The sequence below is a fragment of the Prionailurus viverrinus genome, chromosome A3 (genome assembly GCF_022837055.1).
Source record: "Prionailurus viverrinus isolate Anna chromosome A3, UM_Priviv_1.0, whole genome shotgun sequence".
Lineage (NCBI taxonomy): Eukaryota > Metazoa > Chordata > Mammalia > Carnivora > Felidae > Prionailurus > Prionailurus viverrinus.
Window position 1 is genome coordinate 52,263,604 of NC_062563.1, and position 18,989 is coordinate 52,282,592.

Sequence of the window (18,989 nt, forward strand, 5' to 3'; positions counted from 1 at the left end):
TATGTACATACATAGTATACATAGATATACATATAGATATATATACATAGATAGATATGTATATATAGATATATACATATATATGCATACAGATATACAGACACACATACACACATACACACACACACCAATTTTTTAAATGTTTTTTTAATCTTTATTTTTGAGAAAGAGCATTAACAGTGCAAGCGGAAGAGAAACAGAGACAGAGGGAGACACAGAATCTGAAGCAGGCTCTAGGCTCTGAGCTGTCAGCACAGAGTCCAACACAGGCCTCAAACTCACAAACTGCGAGATCATGACCTGCCCTATAGGAGTCAGATGCTTAACCACCTGAGCCACCCAAGCGCCATGTACTAATCTTCTTTATCGTTTCATCAGTCAATGAACATTTGAGCTCTCTCCAAATTTGGCTATCGTTGACAATGCTGCTATAAACACTGGGGTGCATGGATCCCTTTAAAATTCGTATTTTTGTATCCTTTTGGTAAATACCTAATAGAGCAATTGCTGGATCATGGGATAGTTCTATTTTTTGTTTTTTGAAGAACCTCCATACTGTTCTCCTGAGAGGCTGCACCAGTTTGCAAAACAACTAACATCATACTTAATGGTAAGGAAGTCAAAGTTTTCTAAGATCAGGAACAAGGAAAGGATGCCCCTGCTCACCACTCCTTTATATCATCATACTGGTAGTCCTAGCTGATACACTAAGAAAAGAAAATAAAAGATACACAAGTTGGTAAGGAAGAAATAAAACTACTGTATCTTTGTAGACAACATGACTGTCCACGTAGAAAATCCAGAAAAACTGATTAAAAAAATCCTGGAAATAATAAGCAAGTTCGAAGGATACAACAGTAATATAAAAAAGGCAATCGCTTCCCTATATACCAGCAATGAACAAGCAGAATTTGAAGATTTATATTAGCATCCCAAAAATGAAATACAGTTCATCCTTGAACAATGCAGGAGTTGGGGTGCCAACCTTCTGTTCAGTTGAAAATCCACATATAACTTTTGACTCCCCCAAAATTTTACTAATAACCCACTACTGACTAAAACCCTTACCAATAACATAAACAGGAGATTAACACATATTTTGCATGTGACATCATATGTCGTATTCTTATAATAAAACCAAAGAACAAACATTAAGAAAATCATAAAGATAAAAAAGAAAACCATAGAAGAAAATACATTTATAATTCTATACCTCATTTATTAAAAAAAATTCACATATAAATGGACACGTGCAGTTCAAACCATGTTGTTCATTGATCAACTGTAGTTATATATCTAACAGAACAGGTGTAAGATCTACTAAGAGTAACTACAAAACTCTGTTGAATGAAATCAAAGAACTAAATAAATGGAGATGTCCCATGTTCACGGGAAGATTTGGTCTTGACAAGATGTCAGTTTTTCCCAACTTCATTATAGATTCAAAGCAATCCCAATCAAAATCCCAGTGAGTTATTTTGTGGATATCAACAAAGTGATCCTAAAGTTTATATACAGAGGCAGAAAACCCAGAGTAGCCAACACAACACTGAAGAAGAAAAAAGCTGGAAGAACAGACACTACCTGACTTCAATACTTACATAAAGCTAGAGTAATCAAGACAATGTGGTATTAGGTGATCCCTTCTCAACTACTGACAAGATGGCAGAAGTGGAGCAAAAGACCACCTTCCACAAATTCACCTACCGTGGCATGGACCTCAACCAGCTGCTGGATATGTCCAAAAGCAGTTGATGCAGCTGTACAGCACCTAGCAGCAGTGGAGGCTGAATTGGGGTTTGCGGGGGAACAGCACTCACCGGTGACACAGAGTCAACTGAGGTCTGACAAAGGAGCAAATGAAATATAATGGAGAAAATAAAGGGTTTGTGAACAACTGACATCCACATGCAAAAAACAAAAACAAAAAAATCTAGACACAAACCTTATACCCTTCACAAAATTTAACTCAAAATGGATCACAAACCTAATAGAAACATAAAACTATAAAACTTCTAGAAGATAACACGAGAAAATCTAAATTGACCCCAGGTTTGGTGATGACTTTTTAAGACACAACACCAAAGGCACATTCCATGAAAGAATGGATATGCTGTACTTCATCAAAATTAAAAATTTTGCTCTGGAAAAAAAAGTTTTGTTCTGCAAAATACACTGTCAAGAGAATAAAGACAGGTCACAACTGGGAGGAAATACTTGTAAAAGAAACATTTGAGAAAAGACTATTATCCAATATACAATACTAACAACTGACAATAAGAAAACAAGCCAATTTGGGGAATGCAAGCTGGTGCAGCCACTCTGGAAAATAGTATGGAAGTTCCTCAAAAAACTAAAAATAGAACTACCTTTCCACCCAGCAACTGCACTACGTATCAGAATAGCCAATATCCAGAACACTTACAAACCAAATGCTGGCAAGACTGAGATGCTACAGAACTCTCATTTATTTCTGGTAGAAATACAAAATGGTACAGACACTGTGGAAGACATTTTGGCAGTTTTTTATAAAACTAAACATATACGTATATATGATCCAGCAATGATGCTCCTTTGTATTTACTCAGAAGAGTTGAGAACTTAAGTGCACCCAAAAACCTGTACAGATGTTTATAGCCAAATCTTCAAAGCAACCAAAATGTTCTTCAGTAGATGAACAGGTAAATAAACTGTGATACATGTAGACAACAGAATATTATTCAGCACTTTAAAACAAATCAACTTTTAGGGTACCTGGGTGGCTCAGTCAGTTGAGCGTCTGACTCTTGATTTTGGCTTAGGTCATGATCCCAGAGTCGTGGGAACAAACCACACTGGGCTCCAGATTGAGTGTGGAGCCTGCTTGAGATTCTCTCTCTTACTCTATCCCCCTCCCAGTCTCTTCCTGGCTCACAAACGTGCTGTCTCCAGTAAAATTTTTAAGAATCTTTAAAATAAACGAGTTATCAAGTCATGAAGAGATATAGAGACTTAGGTGTGCACTGCTGAATGGAAAGAGCCAATTTGCAAAGGCTACATACTGTAGGATTCCAACCATATGACATTCTGGAAAAAGCAAAATTATAGAGACACTAAAAAGACAGTGGTTGCCAGGGAGGAGGGGGAAAGATGGATGAACAGGTAGAGCACAAAGGATCTTTAGGGAAATAAAACTACTCTGTGTGACACAATAATGGTGGATACATATCATTATACATTTGTCAAAACCCACGGATTGTACACCTTGAGTGAACCCTAAAGTAATCTATGGACTTTGGGTGATAATGAGGTGTCACAGTAGGTTCGATTGTAACAAGTACACCCCTCTGCAGGGAATGTTGATAATGAGAGAGGCCAAGCATGTGTGGATAAAGGGAGTATGTGGAAAATATCTGTACCTTCTGCACAATATTGCTGTGAACATAACTGCCCTAAAACTGTACAAAAAATTAAAAATTTTTAACTTTAATTCTCAACAAAATACTCTCATCAAAATGAATCCAAAACACATTAAAAGTATTATACACCCAATATATGGCCAACTGAGGTTTATCCCAGGAATGCAAGGAAGGTTCAATATTAGAAAATCAATCAAGAATACATCATTTTGGGGCACCTGGGTGGTTCAGTTGGTTGAGTGACTCTGGACTTTGGCTCGGGTCGTGATCCCAGGGTCATGGGACTGAGCCCCACATCAGGTTCTATGTGGAGCCTGAAGATTCTCCACCCCCCCGACTTTGGATTCTGTGTCTGCCCCTCCCCCACTGTGCTCTGTCTATATCTCTCAAAAACAAACATTAAAAAAATTTTTTTTAATAAAGTGAAATGGCAACATACAGAATGGGAGAAAGTATTTGGAAATTATATCCAATATATAATTTCTGCAACTCAACAAGAAAACAAATATTCAATTAAAAGCCCAAGACAAAGAACCTGACAACACATTTCTCTATAAAGAAAATATACAAATGGTCAGTAAGCCAGAAAAAGATGCTCAACATTATTAGTAATCAGGAAAATTCAAATCAAAACCACAATGAAAAACCACATCTATCAGTATGGCTAAAATTTAAAAAGAAAGATAAAAAAAAGAAAATTACAAGTCTTGTCAAGGATGTGGAGAAACTGGAACCCTCTTACAGGCTGGTGGGGATGTAAAACGGTGCAGCCACTATGGGAAAAAGTTTGGGATTCATCAAAAGTTAAACAGATGATGACCAGCAATTCTATTCCAGGAAATATACCCAAAAGAACTGAAAACAAGGTCATAAATAGATATTCATACACCCATGTACACAGCAGCATTACTGCAAAATTCAAAAGGTAGAAACAACCCAAGTGTAAAACAATCTAGATATGAAAAGACAAATACTGTAAGCTCCCACTTACATCAAATATCAAATACAAGCAAATTCATAAAGAAAGATTTGCGGAGGGGCGCATGGGTGGCTTAGTTGGCTGGGCATCTGAGTTCAACTCAGGTCATGATCTCACGGTTTGTAGGTTCAAGCCCCGCATTGGGCTCTGTGCTGACAGCTCAGAGCCTGGAGCCTGCTTCAGATTCTGTGTCTCCTCTCTCTGCCCCTCCCCAACTTGTGCTCTGTCTCTCAAAAATAAATAAATGTAGGGGCGCCTGGGTGGCGCAGTTGGTTAAGCGTCCGACTTCAGCCAGGTCACGATCTCGCGGTCCGGGAGTTCGAGCCCCGCGTCAGGCTCTGGGCTGATGGTTCAGAGCCTGGAGCCTGTTTCTGATTCTGTGTCTCCCTCTCTCTCTCTGCCCCTCCCCCGTTCATGCTCTGTCTCTCTCTGTCCCAAAAATAAATAAACGTTGAAAAAAAAAAATTAAAAAAAAAAAAATAAATAAATGTAAAAAAAATTTTTTTTAAAAGAAAGATTAGTGGTAATCAGAGGGTAAGAGGAGAAACCTGACTAGTTACTGCTTAATTGTCACTAAGTTTCTACACAAATTTTTTTTTACCAAGTTTCTACCTGAAGTGATAAAAAGTTTCTAGAAATAGTGGTAGTAGTTGAACATTATGAATAGAACTAATTCAACTGAACTGTACATTTAAAAGTGACTAAAATGAAGGAGCATCTGGGTGGCTCAGTTGGTTAAATGTCCAACTTCAGCTCAGGTCATGATCTCACATTTCATGAGTTGGAGCCCCATGTTGTGCTCTGTGCTGACATCTCAGAGCCTGGATCCTGCTTCGGATTCCGTGTCTCCTTCTCTCTGTCCCTTCCCCACTTGCACTGTCTCTCTCTGTCTCTCAAAAAATGAATAAATGTTAAAAAAAAATAAAATTTTTTAAAAAGTGGTTAAAATGAAGGCTGGGAAGATGGTGTGGTGGTGAAAGAGGACCCTAACTAAGCCTGCCTCATCCCACAGATAAAACTAGAGAACACGCACATCAGTGTAAATAACCCACAAAATGATCCAAAGACTAGCAGAACAAATTCCACAACTAAAGGTTGAGAAGAGGCCACATGGAATAAGGTAGAAAGGTGAAGAGACTTGGTTTAGGAGCAAAACGGATCATGGCCATCCACGGCTTGCAGGGAGTCAGTAGTGTAGTGAAGGGAAATAGTTTATCACACCAGGGAGCCCTCATGGGGCAGATGAATTGCCATAATAGCTGGCTCTGAAAGAGGGGCCAAGGAATTTAAAAATCAAGATCTAGCTCTGAGAACCTGGTGAGCATTAGGAAGGGGAGTCCCCACCCTTAAAGTACCACAGCGTACAGAGATACAGCATAGAAGCAGCAGTTTGAAAATCATCTGGGGCATATAGGTGAATGAGTTATTTATTCATCTCAGGGCATCCAAATTGGTAATGAAAAAATAAAACTTCCACTACTTGCAGATGACATGATACTAAACATAGACTCCACCAAAAAACTACTAGGACTGATAAATAAATTCAGTAAAGCCAATATGCAGAAATCTGTATGAAGCAGCAAACAGAAATTAAGAAAACAATCCCATTTACAACTGCATCAAAAACAACAAAATATCTACGAATAAATTTATCCAAAGAGGTGAATACTATAAAACAATGATGAAAGAAACTGAAAATAACACACTCAAAAAATGGAAAGACATTCCACACTCATGGATTGGAAGAACAAATATTAAAATGTCTACTGACCCACAGCAATCTACAGCATATTCAATGCAATCTCTTTCAAAATAGCAACAGCTATTTCCACAACAGCTCTAGCTCTATTTCCACAGAGCTAGAACAATCCTAAAATTTGTATGCAACCACATAAGATCCCAAGCAGCCAAAACAATTCTTGGAAAAGACAAAAAAATTGGATGTATCACAATTCTGGAGTTAAGTTATACTACAAATCTGCAGTAATCAAAACAGTATGGTACTGGCACAAAAACAACACACAGAAGAATAGAATAAAAAACCCAAAAACAAACCCATAATTATTTGGTCAATCTCCAACAAAGGAGGAAAGAATAATGTAATGAGAAAGTCTCTTCTACAAATTGTGTTGGGAAAACTAAACAGCTACATGCAAAAGAAAGAAACTGGACCACTTTTTTATACCACACACACACACACACACACACACACACACACAACCTCAAAATGGATCAAGGACCTAAATGTGAGTCCTGAAACCATAAAAATCCTAGGAGAGCGCGCAGGAAGTAACTTCTCTGACATTGGCAATAGAAACCTTTTCCTGAACAGGTCTCCTGAGACAATGGAAATACAAGAAAAAATACACTACTGGGACGACATCAAAATAAAAAGCTCCACAGTGAAGGAAACAATCAACAGACTAAAAGGCAACTACTGAACAGGAGATATTTGCAAATGACATATCCAAAATATAAGAATTTATACAACTCAACACCCAAAAAACTAATAATCCAATTTAAAAATGGACAGAAGACAATGTAGTAACATTTCTCCAAAGACACCATACAAGATGGTCAACAGACACATGAAAAGATGTCCAATATCACTCATCATCCAGGAAATGCAACTCAAAACTACAATGAGATATCATCTCACCCCTGTCAGAATGGCATAGGCGCACGCGTGCACACACACACACACACACACACACACACAAAAGTTGACAAGGATGTGGAGAGAAAGGAGCCCTCTTGCACAGCTGGTGGGAATGCAATTGTGAAGCCAATCTGGAAAACAGCATGGAGGTTCCTCAAGAAGTTAAAATAGAGCTACCATATGATCCAGTAATAGCAAAACTATTGGCTATTTACCCAAAAAATACAAAAACACTAATTCAAAGGGATACATGCACCCCTATGTTTATCGCAGCATTATTTACAAGAGCTAAGTTATGGAAGCAGCCCAAATGTCTATCAATAGTTAAATGGATAAAGATGTGGGGGTGTGTGTGGAGTAACAATGGATTATTATTCAACCATAAAATAAAATGAAATCTTGCCATTCTCAACGACATGGATGGAGCTAGAGTATATTATGCTAAGTGAAATAACTCAGTCAGAGTAAGACAAATTACCCTATGATTTCACTCACATGTGGATTTAAAAAACAAAACAAGCAAAGGAAAAAAAGAGAGACAAATCAAGAAACAGACTTTTAACTATAGAGAACAAACTGATGGTTACCAGAGAAGTGAGAGGCAATGAAATAGCTAATATGGATTAAAAACTTAAACTTATCATGATAAGCACAGAATAATGTATAAAATTGTTGAATCAATGGGGCGCCTGGGTGGCTCAGTCAGTTAAGCGTCCGACTTCAGCTCAGGTCACAATCTCGCGGTCCGTGAGTTTGAGCCCCGCATCGGGCTCTGGGCTGATGGCTCAGAGCCTGGAGCCTGCTTCTGATTCTGTGTCACCCTCTCTCTCTGCCCCTCCCCCGTTCGTGCTCTGTCTCTGTCTCAAAAATAAATAAACGTTAAAAAAAATTTTTTTTAATAAATAAATAAATAAATAAATAAAATTGTTGAATCACTATATTGTATACCTGAAACTAATATAACACTCTACGGTAACAATAAATTAAAACTTTTTTAAAAAGGCATTAAAATGGCAAATATTGTTATATATATTTTACTACAATGTAAAATATCAGTAACATAACATACCAAAATTCATCACACTATATACTTTAATAAACGAGTAGACTATATGGTATGGGAATTATATCTCAATAAAGCTGTATAAAATATTTTATTTTATATCAAAATAGTGACATATACTCAGAAAACTATTCCATGACCTTAGTATGACAGTATTGTGTGTACATCCTTAACAGGATATATTTTAAAAGAACTACAATCTTAAACTTCATTCAGTATTAACAAATACCTGAGAAAAACAAGTCAAGGACTGTAGTTCATCATAAATATTTTTGAAAGCAAAGAATGAATATAGCAGAACTGGGTACACAAGGCCTCTATCCCTCTCCCCAAATTCATAAATTTAAGATAAGAAGTAGTTTATGACAATTTTCTTCCCCTTTTAAAAAATGAAGATTCCCACAAGTTAAATGTCAACATATAATAGAAAAACCAACTCCACTATTTTGCTTCCAAATATCTCATTTAAGAAGACAACCTTAAGATAACTGAACAGCAATTATTAAAGAATAATCTATAGAACAAACGGCGCCTGGGTGGCTCAGTCGGTTAAGCGTCCAACTTCAGCTCAGGTCATGATCTCATGGTTCATGGGTTCAAGCCCCACATCAGGCTCTGTGCTGACAGCTCAGAGCCTGGAGCCTGCTTCGGATGTTGTGTCTCCCTCTCTCTCTGTCCCTCCCCCACTCACTCTCTCTCTCTCTCAAAAATAAATAAACATTAAAAAAATTTTTTAAAGAATAATCTATAGAACCATAAAATTGGGGGAAACATGATAATCTTCTGTCCCCATTCTGTTCATTTTATAAAGGAACTAAAGCCTTAAGGAAGTTAAGTGCCTTGTTTAAGGATACATAGATAGGAAGAAAAGAGCCAACATTATCCATAATTCAGTCAGTCCATGATTCAGGACATCCATGAATCAGTCGCTACTTCTCTTCATGACATTTTATGCCACTGTAAGCAAATATTTGAATTCATCTAACCTCCTAACTATCAGAACAGATGTAGGGCTGAAAATAAAAACACTGAGACCTGGAGAGATGCCACATTACCCTCATCTTGCACAGCCAACTGACTCCCCACTCCTAGGTCCCCAACACCTCCTGGAAAGAGCTTAAGCAAATGGATTTGTTCTCAGTACAAACTAATGGGCTCCAAACTTATGGAGTCCTCTGAAAAGTATGAGGGCAGGGGTTATAGAGGCAGATATGCAAAGTCAAGATACTGAAATAATGTGTTCCCCAAACCCCTTCCTGTGGAAGATAAGGTTAAACACAGAACAAACGTAAGACTCAAGTAAAAGAAAAAAATATGGAGGATCAAACCAGAACCAACTTTCAGTTAACAAAAACATAGATAAGGGGGTAGAAATCGGGGCAGAAATCCTCAAATAACACAATGTCTCAGAACTGAAGGAAATACGTTTTCCAATTGAAAGGAAACTTCCAGGGGCACCTGGGTGGCTCAGTCAGTTAAGTGTCCAGCTTAGGTCATGATCTTACTGTTTGTGGGTTCGAGCCCCACGATGGCTTCTGTGCTGACAGAACTGAGCCTGGAGCCTACTTTGGATTCTGTGTCTCCCTCTCTCTACCCCTCCCTCACTCACAGTCTGTCTGTCTGTCTCTCTCTCTCTCTCTCTCTCTCTCTCTCTCTCTCTCTGTCTGTCTCTGTCTCAAAAATAAACATTTTTTAAAAAATGTTTTAAAAGAAAGGAAACTTCCAGAAAACCTACAAGATATCAATAACAAGAATCACATCACATTTCTAACAATACAAATGATCAGAAAATGAAGCAATACTTTTAGAATCTGACAAACAAAACTATAAATTAGATAAAAGACTTCTTCAGGCATACAATGTTAAAAAAAAAAAAATTCCCAACCATTCCTTCTCAAAGCAAACATGATTGTGCTACACCAAAATAGAGGAAGTCAAGAGGACATGAGTTACAAGAAACCAAGAGTTTAATACAGAAAAAAAGTGAAGGGAATTCTAAGGATGATGATAAAGCAAAGTCCCAGGACTAGAACTGTGTAGCAAAGAGAAGCAGAAGTCAGTCCAGACTCCAGGAGTAAGACAAGAGTGCTCCAGAAGCAAAACTCTTAAAAAATTTTAAGCTGAGGAGCACCTGGGTGGCTCAGTCAGTTAAGTGTCCAACTTTGGCTCAGGCCATGATCTCACAGTTTATGAGTTGGGAGCCCTGCATTGGGCTCTCTGCTAACAGCACAGATCCCACTCCAGATCCTCTGTCCCTCTCTTTCTGCCCCTCCCCTGCTCTCTCTCTCTCAAAAATAAACACTTAAAAAAAAATTAAGCTGAAATTGACAGATTATGTGACCTCTTTGATCACACTTGAGAGTTAAACTGAGTTTGGGTAAAGAATTAGTAATACATCATTGATAACTAAACAAACCAAAACATAAAGCAAATATTAACTCCAGGAAAAATAAAACTACATATTAAAGGTGATTCAAATGTAAAAATGTGCTATGATATGTATCTTCCCATAACTACATAAACACAAACTATTCATTTAACTAAAAATTACAACAACAGAACTAGAAGAATAAGGAGGCGAAATAAGATCTGTGGACAGAAATCTGGAGGAACAGTGTAGAAAGTGTCTAAAATGTTGAAAAGGAGATGGAGAAATAAAAGTATGTATATATGTTGTTCACAAGTCTGAAGTATAGATGGTAAGTGGCAGAACAAACAACTAAGAGCTGTCAGGTTGCCTCTGAGCAGTAGGAATTAGGGGTGTGGAATGGGAAGCCAACTGAACAGAAATCTAGGAAAACTAAATAGAAGCGAACTAGAGAAAGAAAAATTAAAGAAACACAAGTGATATTTTCAATAAGGACAAAAGCAGGTGTGAAGGAATAGAAAATGACAAAAGAGGAGACAAACAAATGAAAGCATAATGAAAGCCTGGGAACATAGGACTATGGACCCATCACTGCATTCCAGAAGTTGGACATCACAGAAAGCATAGTCAGTTCACATGTGGTCAGTCTCTACCAAATTACGAGCCAAGTAAATACTAATCTTTCTACTCTTCACAACCAGTCTCTGCCTCCTCCATCTCCCTTCCAAAGCACCCTGTTTTGTCCTTTCACTTAGACCTAAGTTTATAGAATACCACCACCTGTTATAAAAGTTACTCACTTGCTAATCAAAATCCCACTGAAATCCCCAGGTTCTAAAGTAAATGATTTCTCATGTTTGAAGAAAAACATCTGATTAAAATACTACTCTTTAAATGTAAAACAGAGGTAGCCATAATAACCAGTCCTTCAAATTTTGCCCCGACCCCTATTTGATGGAAAAGTTAGGTAGTTCAAAGAACATTCTAAATTCTGTCTAGACCAGTGCCTCTCAATCTTTTGGGAGTTAGAATCCTCACTAAAAATCTCATGAAAGATCTAAACTTGCTTTTTAACAAGTGTATCAGTTTCAGTGGTACAGAAACCCGTAAAAAGTTCTGTTTTACACTCAGACACCACGTTTGTGTTTAGGACTATGCCAGCAGCTTGAAATTACAGTCTCTATGTAGGTACTGATTTCTCTCTTCTGATGGAACAGGCTACTCCATTACTCCTTATAAAAACTAAAACAGACCTACTACCAAAATCCTACAGAGACACCTATTTGACCTTTAACAAGTACCTTAATCTCTCCAGGTTTCAATACCCACTGGATTGTTGGGAACACAGCATACAACATATGCCTAGTAAATGATCGAAGAAACAATTATAGCTATTATAATCATGTCGGTCCCTGGACTTTTTAAAAATTTCCTAACACCTCTTTATTTTCATAGGCCCTCGCCGAGAAGAGATCTTGAATGACTGTCCTTACTATGTGCCAAGCATGGCTCTAAAGGTTTAATATGGGTCATCCTATATACCTATATTCTCCTATCAACACCATTACTCCATCTTATTGATGAAGCGTAACTTGCCTGAAATCATAGTTTATAAATGGCAATGCTGTGATTCAACTCCCAAGCAAACTGACTCAAGATCTTGTGCACACCACCCACCCTTATCCTTTTTCCCCACCCGCCACATTTAATCACTAAAATTCCGATGGATCCAAAATATATCTGGCACACTATCTTAAAAGAGGAAATATACGCTGACCATGTTGTCAAAAAGCATAAAAATTTTAAGCCATAGTAACAATGGCCCGTAAGTAACTCAGAATTCCCAAGACTGCGTTTGTCAAAAAGGCAAATAGGCCTCTTAAGAGCGGTGGGAATGGGAGCGAAGTGTGAAGAGTAGGAGAAGAACCGTTTCATAAACGCACAATGACAGATGCCTCAAAATGGGACTTCCAGTGTCATGTGCGTGGTCAGGGAATTCCAACTGTAGTTGCCCCAGCTCCGGTCTGCTTGATGCCTACGACGGTCGCCCGTCAAAGCAGGAAAAAGCCCACCCGGGAGCTGCGTCAGTCCCCCGCTGGGTTCCATCGACCTCCAAAGCCTGAAAGATGCCGCTTCCACCACAGCGGGTAAGTGTCCGGGACACAAGAAGAAATCCGCCGCATATGGCAGGCGCCTGAACGCGAGGGACGAGGCCGCGCGGGCGCAGCCAAAGAACCCCCGGACGGGATGGGCCCTCGAGCGAAGACCATCAGGAGCAGGCCAGGAGGAAGAGGAAGAGCAGGCGCCAACGGCAGCCCGCCGCGGACTCCCTCCTCCCCCTCCAGCTCGCGAGCGCCACGCCGCCCACCGGACCGCGCGAGCCGACCGGCGCCTCAACGCGCCAGGGAGCGGCGGCCGCCGGGAGCCATGACGCCGGCCCTGCGCCGTGCCACGGCAGGGCCAGGGCGGAGGCCGCCCGGCTCTCCAGGCCCCGCTCACCTCTCGGGGCGACGGGACAGAGCTCTGCACCGAGGCGATGTACCGCTCCACGTCGGCCTTGCTGCGCCTCATCGCGCCAGCGACCTAACTCCCAAGGCGCGGGAGGCCAGAGCCGAGGCCCACAGCGGTCTCCGTCTCCAGGAGCGAGCGAAGCGCCCGAAAGCCAGTGACGCAGCGCCGTCGCCGACCGAGGAGAGGTTCAGCCCGCGTGCGTGTTGCGACAGCACTGTGCGCCACGCCGACGTCGGCGTCGCTCCCGCCGCGAAGCCGACTGGCCGGCTCCGCCCTAGGCTCCGCGCGGTCCTTCCGAGACCTGGTGGGATTTGGGCTGTCAGAGCGTGGGTAGTGAGATGCCGGAAAGGAGAGTTCAACGCCGCGCTGGTTCCAAGGATTAGTCACTGGATCAACGAGATAATGTTTTCCCAGATGGGTTCTCAAAACTTTGGGCCGTTTCTTCGTAATCTTCATTACGCGATGCCGTGGAAAGAAAAAGCATTTTCAGCCCATTTTGGTGAGCGGGTAAATTGAAAAAACCTTTCTGGAGGCTGTTGGTTAAATAGATTATGTCGGACACGTGTGAATACGAAGCAATACATGTTAAAAATCCATGTTTTTTAAAAAAGAACATGTTATATGAGAAAATTTAAAGTGCATAATTAAAAGATAGGCCATAAATACAGTTTTTAGACTATTATAATGGAATAATTTGAATAGCCCCCCAGATTTATATGTAGTTCAATAGCAGAGCCGTATATACCCAAATATTTACAGTAATCATCTCAGGATGACTCATCTGTATTTTCCAAATCTTCAAAAATGTTTACTACCACCACCACGCTCCTCCTCCCCCACGACCCTGAGACTGCTTTTATTGCATGGCTTTCTCAGAACGGGAATAAATCAACTTCTTAAGTCAAATATTCTGACAATGATACTCCTCAACTTATATACAGGTCTGGAAAAAACTTGTTTGAATTCAAATTATATTTCAACAATAAAGAATACATTTTCCATTTAGGGGCCCCTGGGTGGCTTAGTTGGTTGAGCGTCCCACTCTTGGTCTGGGCTCAGGACATGATCTCACAGTTTGTGTGTGAAATACAGCTCAGCATCTGGCTCTGCGCTTACAGCTGGGAGCCTCCTTTGGATTCTCCCCCTCTATCTCTTTCTCTCTCTCACTCACTCTCTTTTTCTGCCCATCCCTTGCTCACCCATTCAAAATAAACTTCAAAAAATACATTTACCATTTAAAAATAGTACTTTGTTTTGATTAATTTATCTAATTTATGAAATTACACAGTTTACTTTGAAACGGGAGGTTTTCGGTTCTTTGTATTTTTGCGGTCAGATACATCTTTCATACCTATTCTTTATAAGAAAAACACTACTGTTTTATAAATCATTCTGTTCTTGAGAGCAATTCAAAATGAGCAAAATTCTATAATGAACAAAAATTGTTTTTCTTACTGCAAAACCATTTTTGGTCAGGACCACTGAACCAGTACAAATGAAGTGAGCCATAACACCTACTAACAGTTTATGTGCATATAAGTGGGCGTCCCTCAATTGTTCTACCTCGGATGAAGGCAGGGAACTCAACAGTAATCTACACAGCCCCTCCATCCATCCTTTCGTTACAGAAAACAATGTTACCAGCAGGCTTTTTTAGAATATCCAGTGTAGGGGCGCCTGGGTGGCTCAGTCGGTTAAGCAGCCGACTTCGGCTCAGGTCATGATCTCGCGGTCCGTGAGTTCGAGCCCCGCGTTGGGCTCTGTGCTGACAACTCAGAGCCTGGAGCCTGTTTCAGATTCTGTGTCTCCCTCTCTCTGACCCTCCCCGTTCATGCTCGGTCTCTCTCTGTCTCAAAAATAAGTAAACGTTAAAAAAAAAATTTTTTTTTAATAAAAAAAGAATATCCAGTGTAATACCAGCTTAGAACAAGTACCAGTGGAAACAAAGAACAAGAAAACTTTTAAAAATTGAATCATTATCCTCAGGAATATCTGAGTATATATTGTAACCATAAAACAAAAACAAGTCACTAAAAATGTTTACTTTTGAAATTTGAATTTTAAAATCTTAATTTAAGGATGCCTGGGTGGCTCAGTTGGTTGAACATCCGACCCTTGTTTTTGGTTCAGGTCATCATCTTGTGGTTTGTGAGTCCGAGCCCCACATTGGGCTCTGTGCTGACAGCTCAGAGCCTGGAACCTGCTTCAGATTCTGTGTCTCCCTCTCTCTCTCTGCCCCTACCCCACTCGTGCTCTATCCCTGTCTCTCTCTCAAAAATAAACATAAAATTTTTTTTTTGTAATGTAAAATCTTAGTTTAAAACAAGTTTTATGGGGTGCCTGAGTAGCTTAGTCTGTTAAGCATCTGACTTTTCATTTTGGCTCAGGTCTTGATCTCACAGTTCATGGGATTGAGCCCCTAGTCTGGCTCTGTGCTACATCAGGGAGGCTGTTTGGGATTCTCTCTCTCTCTCCTCTCTAAATAAATAAACATATTAATTAATTTTATAAAATATTTTCAGTGGTGAAGACATTAAGCATAAAAAGATCATATCCCTTTATACGTAAAGTCTTAATTATCTGGACAATATCAAACAAATGAAATATGTTGAAATTTTTAACCGGAAGTTTATAATGTTATGGTTATGGATGATTTTTATCTTTTTTTAAATGTAGATGAAATACAATTTTATCCAATCATTTAAAATTAACCTGGCCTCTTACAGGCCATCTCAGTCTCTCGTTTTTGGTTTTTCCATATTTTCCAAATTTTTTGGAGTAAATATTGCCTTTATAAAGAGAGAAGAGCAGCATTTTGTTTTGTTCTATCTCAATCATATTAGATGTGAATAAGAGAAAAGGAAATGGTTCTGAGATTAGTAATGTGACTAACATACATTAGAAATAACATGTAAAGAGAATATGGTTTGGGATGGAAGATCCTATTTTAGAAAGTTAATTTATTTTTCTTTAGGTGCCATTTATATATCCAAGTGAGGATGCCTAGTAGGTAGATGGAATAGTGGGATGAAGATCTATGATGGATTGGAAGTCGTAAACCTTAGGTGACAGTTGAAACTATGAGTTTGCCTTGGAAAGAAAGTTAGTAGTAACAGCCATAGATAACAAGTAAGCACTTGCGCTGTTCCATGTCCTTTTCTTAGCATTCACATGTATTAGTTCATTTAATTCTCAACAACTTGAGGAGGGCACTATTATATATTATTATTCTTGGTTTTACAGATACAGAAACCAAGGAAGTGAGCAGTAAGCAACTTTCCCAAGCACACTTACCCAAGCACACTTAATTTTACTGTATTACCCCATTAATCTGTTTTAGTCAAAAATTCTGAAAAGGAATGGGCCAAAAAGAGAATCTTCTTGAGGAACTTGGATGACTTTTCTTAAGCACAATTTAGTAAGCTTTAAAAACCTCAGTTTTCACCAAATGAGAGGATGAGTCCGACCTTCTGGTCTTTAAAAATAGACACTCTTCTCCATGATGATGTCTATTCTAGCCCACATCTTTTCCCAGCATAAACCAGTTACACCCAAATTTATTCTCACAAGTAATTACCCCTCCCCCAAATCACACATCTAACTATAATGTTCTCTACAAGGAACTCCTTAGCACGGGGATGAATTGCACTCTAACAGCTCCATCAGTCATGTCGATGCATTGCAAATTCAATTTGAATAAGAGTTGAATTCATAGAAATATTTGGCTTATGACATTTTTCATTAGCAATGGTTTTACCTGATTAATCTGAGTCCTCAACTTCTGAATTAATTGAGCTAACAGGCATTTAACATTGATGCTGATAAAACAAGTTTCTTTCATCTCAAACACCTCTAGTATCTGTTGCTAATTAGCATCAATTGCACACACATCTTTCATATATCACATGATTCCTTTTTACTTCAGAGCCATTCATACTGTCAGCTTATCCCATCATTTTCTCAGTGCTACCAATTTGAATGATTCTACAGTAATCCCAAACTACTACTTTGTAGACAGCATTTTGAATATTCTCATGGCTTTTGAACTTAATAGACATGATGATATTTAAAATGTTCATAAAGAACCTTAGGAACAAGAGAAACCAACATGATTGCACATTGCCATTTTTTTATTCATGGACATAAGTTATTTTCATTTTAAAACTTTTGCTTTGGTTGCATCTCTGAAAATAAAGGTTTTTGCATGTGCTGCTCTTGACATCCATATAACCTAAACTGTCATGTGCAGAAATTGATCCTTCACTCATCAACTGAGAAAGGATTTGCAACTATCACATGACAGCACAACCCTGCCTGGAATCATGTGAGGCAGAGCTTGTATAAATAATAAATTGAGAAATACATATATGTATGTATATTCTTTGCATGTATATATGTGTGTATATATGCACATACATATGTGTGTATGTATGTCTTTGGGAACTGAAACTCCCAAATCAGTGCTATCTAATATAATGTGACCCAACAAGTAACCTAAAATTTTCTAGAAACCACACTTTATTTTTTTATTAATTTTTTTAATGTTTACTTATTTTTGAGAGAGAGAGAGAGAGTGTGAACAGGTGAGAGGCAGACACAGAATCAAAGCAGGCTCCGAGCTGTCAGCACAGAGCCCGACGCAGGGCTCAAACCCACAAACTGTGAGATCATGACCTAAGCCGAAGTTGGACGCTTAACCGACTGAGCCACCCAGGCGCCCCTAGAAGCCACACTTTAAAAAGTAAAAACAAACAGGAGAAATCAGCTTTAATAATCTTTCATTCAACCCAATATATTTAAAATAGTGTAATTTCAACATGCATTTAATATAAACATTGTAAATAAGCTACCTTACATTCTTTTTTGTACTAAGTATTTAAAATTTGGTGTATATTTCACATTTACATCTTAATTCAGATGCCAGGTTTTCATCAGTAATACTTGGTCTGTATTTAGATTTCATAAAATTTAGGTTTGAAAAAAATAGATTAATATACTCAAGTTGTTCCAAATATACTTAGAAGTTTTCAGTAATTGTATATCAAGTTTGTTTGCTTACTTATTTACGTATCTATCTAGTTATTTATTGTTAAATATGGAACACTTCATGAATTTGCATGTCATCCAAGCGCAGGGGCCATGCTAATCTTCTATCATTCCAATTTTAGTCTATGTGCTGCTAGCAGATATCAAGCTTTTAAATTAAATTAAATCAGAGGCACCTGGATGGCTCAGTCGGTCATGTGTCAAACTTCGGCTCAGGTCATGATCTCACAGTTTATGGGTTCAAGCTCTGCGTTGGGCTCTGTGCTGACGGCTCAAAGCCTGGAGCCTGCTTCGGATTCTGTGTCTCCCTCTTTCTGCCCCTCTCCTGCTCATGTGCTCTCTCTCTCTCTTTTGGAATATAAACATTAAAAAAAAAGTTTTAATGAATAAATTAATTAAATCAAATTAAAAATTTCATTACTCAGTAGCATTAGCTACGTTTCTAGTGCTCAAGTGCCATATGTGTCTAGTGTATTGGACAGCACAGTTCTGTATAATTCTGTTGCTTGTTGTTCAGATATTAAACATGAAGAGGAACAGGTTATGTAAGAAAATAGATACTACCTGTAGCACTCAATGTGGCTGAGGGAAATTCCAAAAAGTACAGCATCCCAGAAGCTAAAAACCAGAGCTTTAAGGAGAGAATAATTAACAGCATAAAATGCTGCAAAAAGATCAGGAATGATGACTGAGAAAAACTATTTTGAGAGAGACAGAAAGAGAGAGAGAAAACAAGTGGGAGAGGAGCAGAGAGAGAGAGAGAGAATCCCAAGCAGGCTCTGCATTGTCAGCGCAGGGCTGGACGCAGAGCTCAAAATCACAAACCATGAGATCATGACTTGAGCCAAAATCAAGAGTGGGATGCTTAACTGATTGAGCCACTCAGGCACCCTGAAAAAAACTCTTTAGACTTGCTTCCTAAAAGTTCATTTTTGAAAGAAATGGTGCAGACAAAAACTAGCATG

General features: G+C 38.9%; 1 protein-coding gene and 1 pseudogene across 3 annotated transcripts in view; both read right to left on the bottom strand.

Annotated features, from left to right (window-relative positions):
- Positions 1–13,160, bottom strand: part of LOC125161834 (E3 SUMO-protein ligase RanBP2) — an 82,505-nt gene extending 69,345 nt beyond the window's left edge. For all 3 annotated transcript variants that reach the window (XM_047852007.1, XM_047852006.1, XM_047852008.1), the window contains exon 1: positions 12,967–13,160. In XM_047852007.1, the coding sequence (XP_047707963.1) occupies positions 12,967–13,038 (72 nt within the window). In that variant the 5' untranslated portion in view covers positions 13,039–13,160. The remainder of the gene's footprint in view (positions 1–12,966) is intronic.
- Positions 13,161–18,067: 4,907 nt separating this feature from the next.
- On the bottom strand, positions 18,068–18,164 carry LOC125163120 (uncharacterized; annotated as a pseudogene).
- Positions 18,165–18,989: the final 825 nt, after the last annotated feature.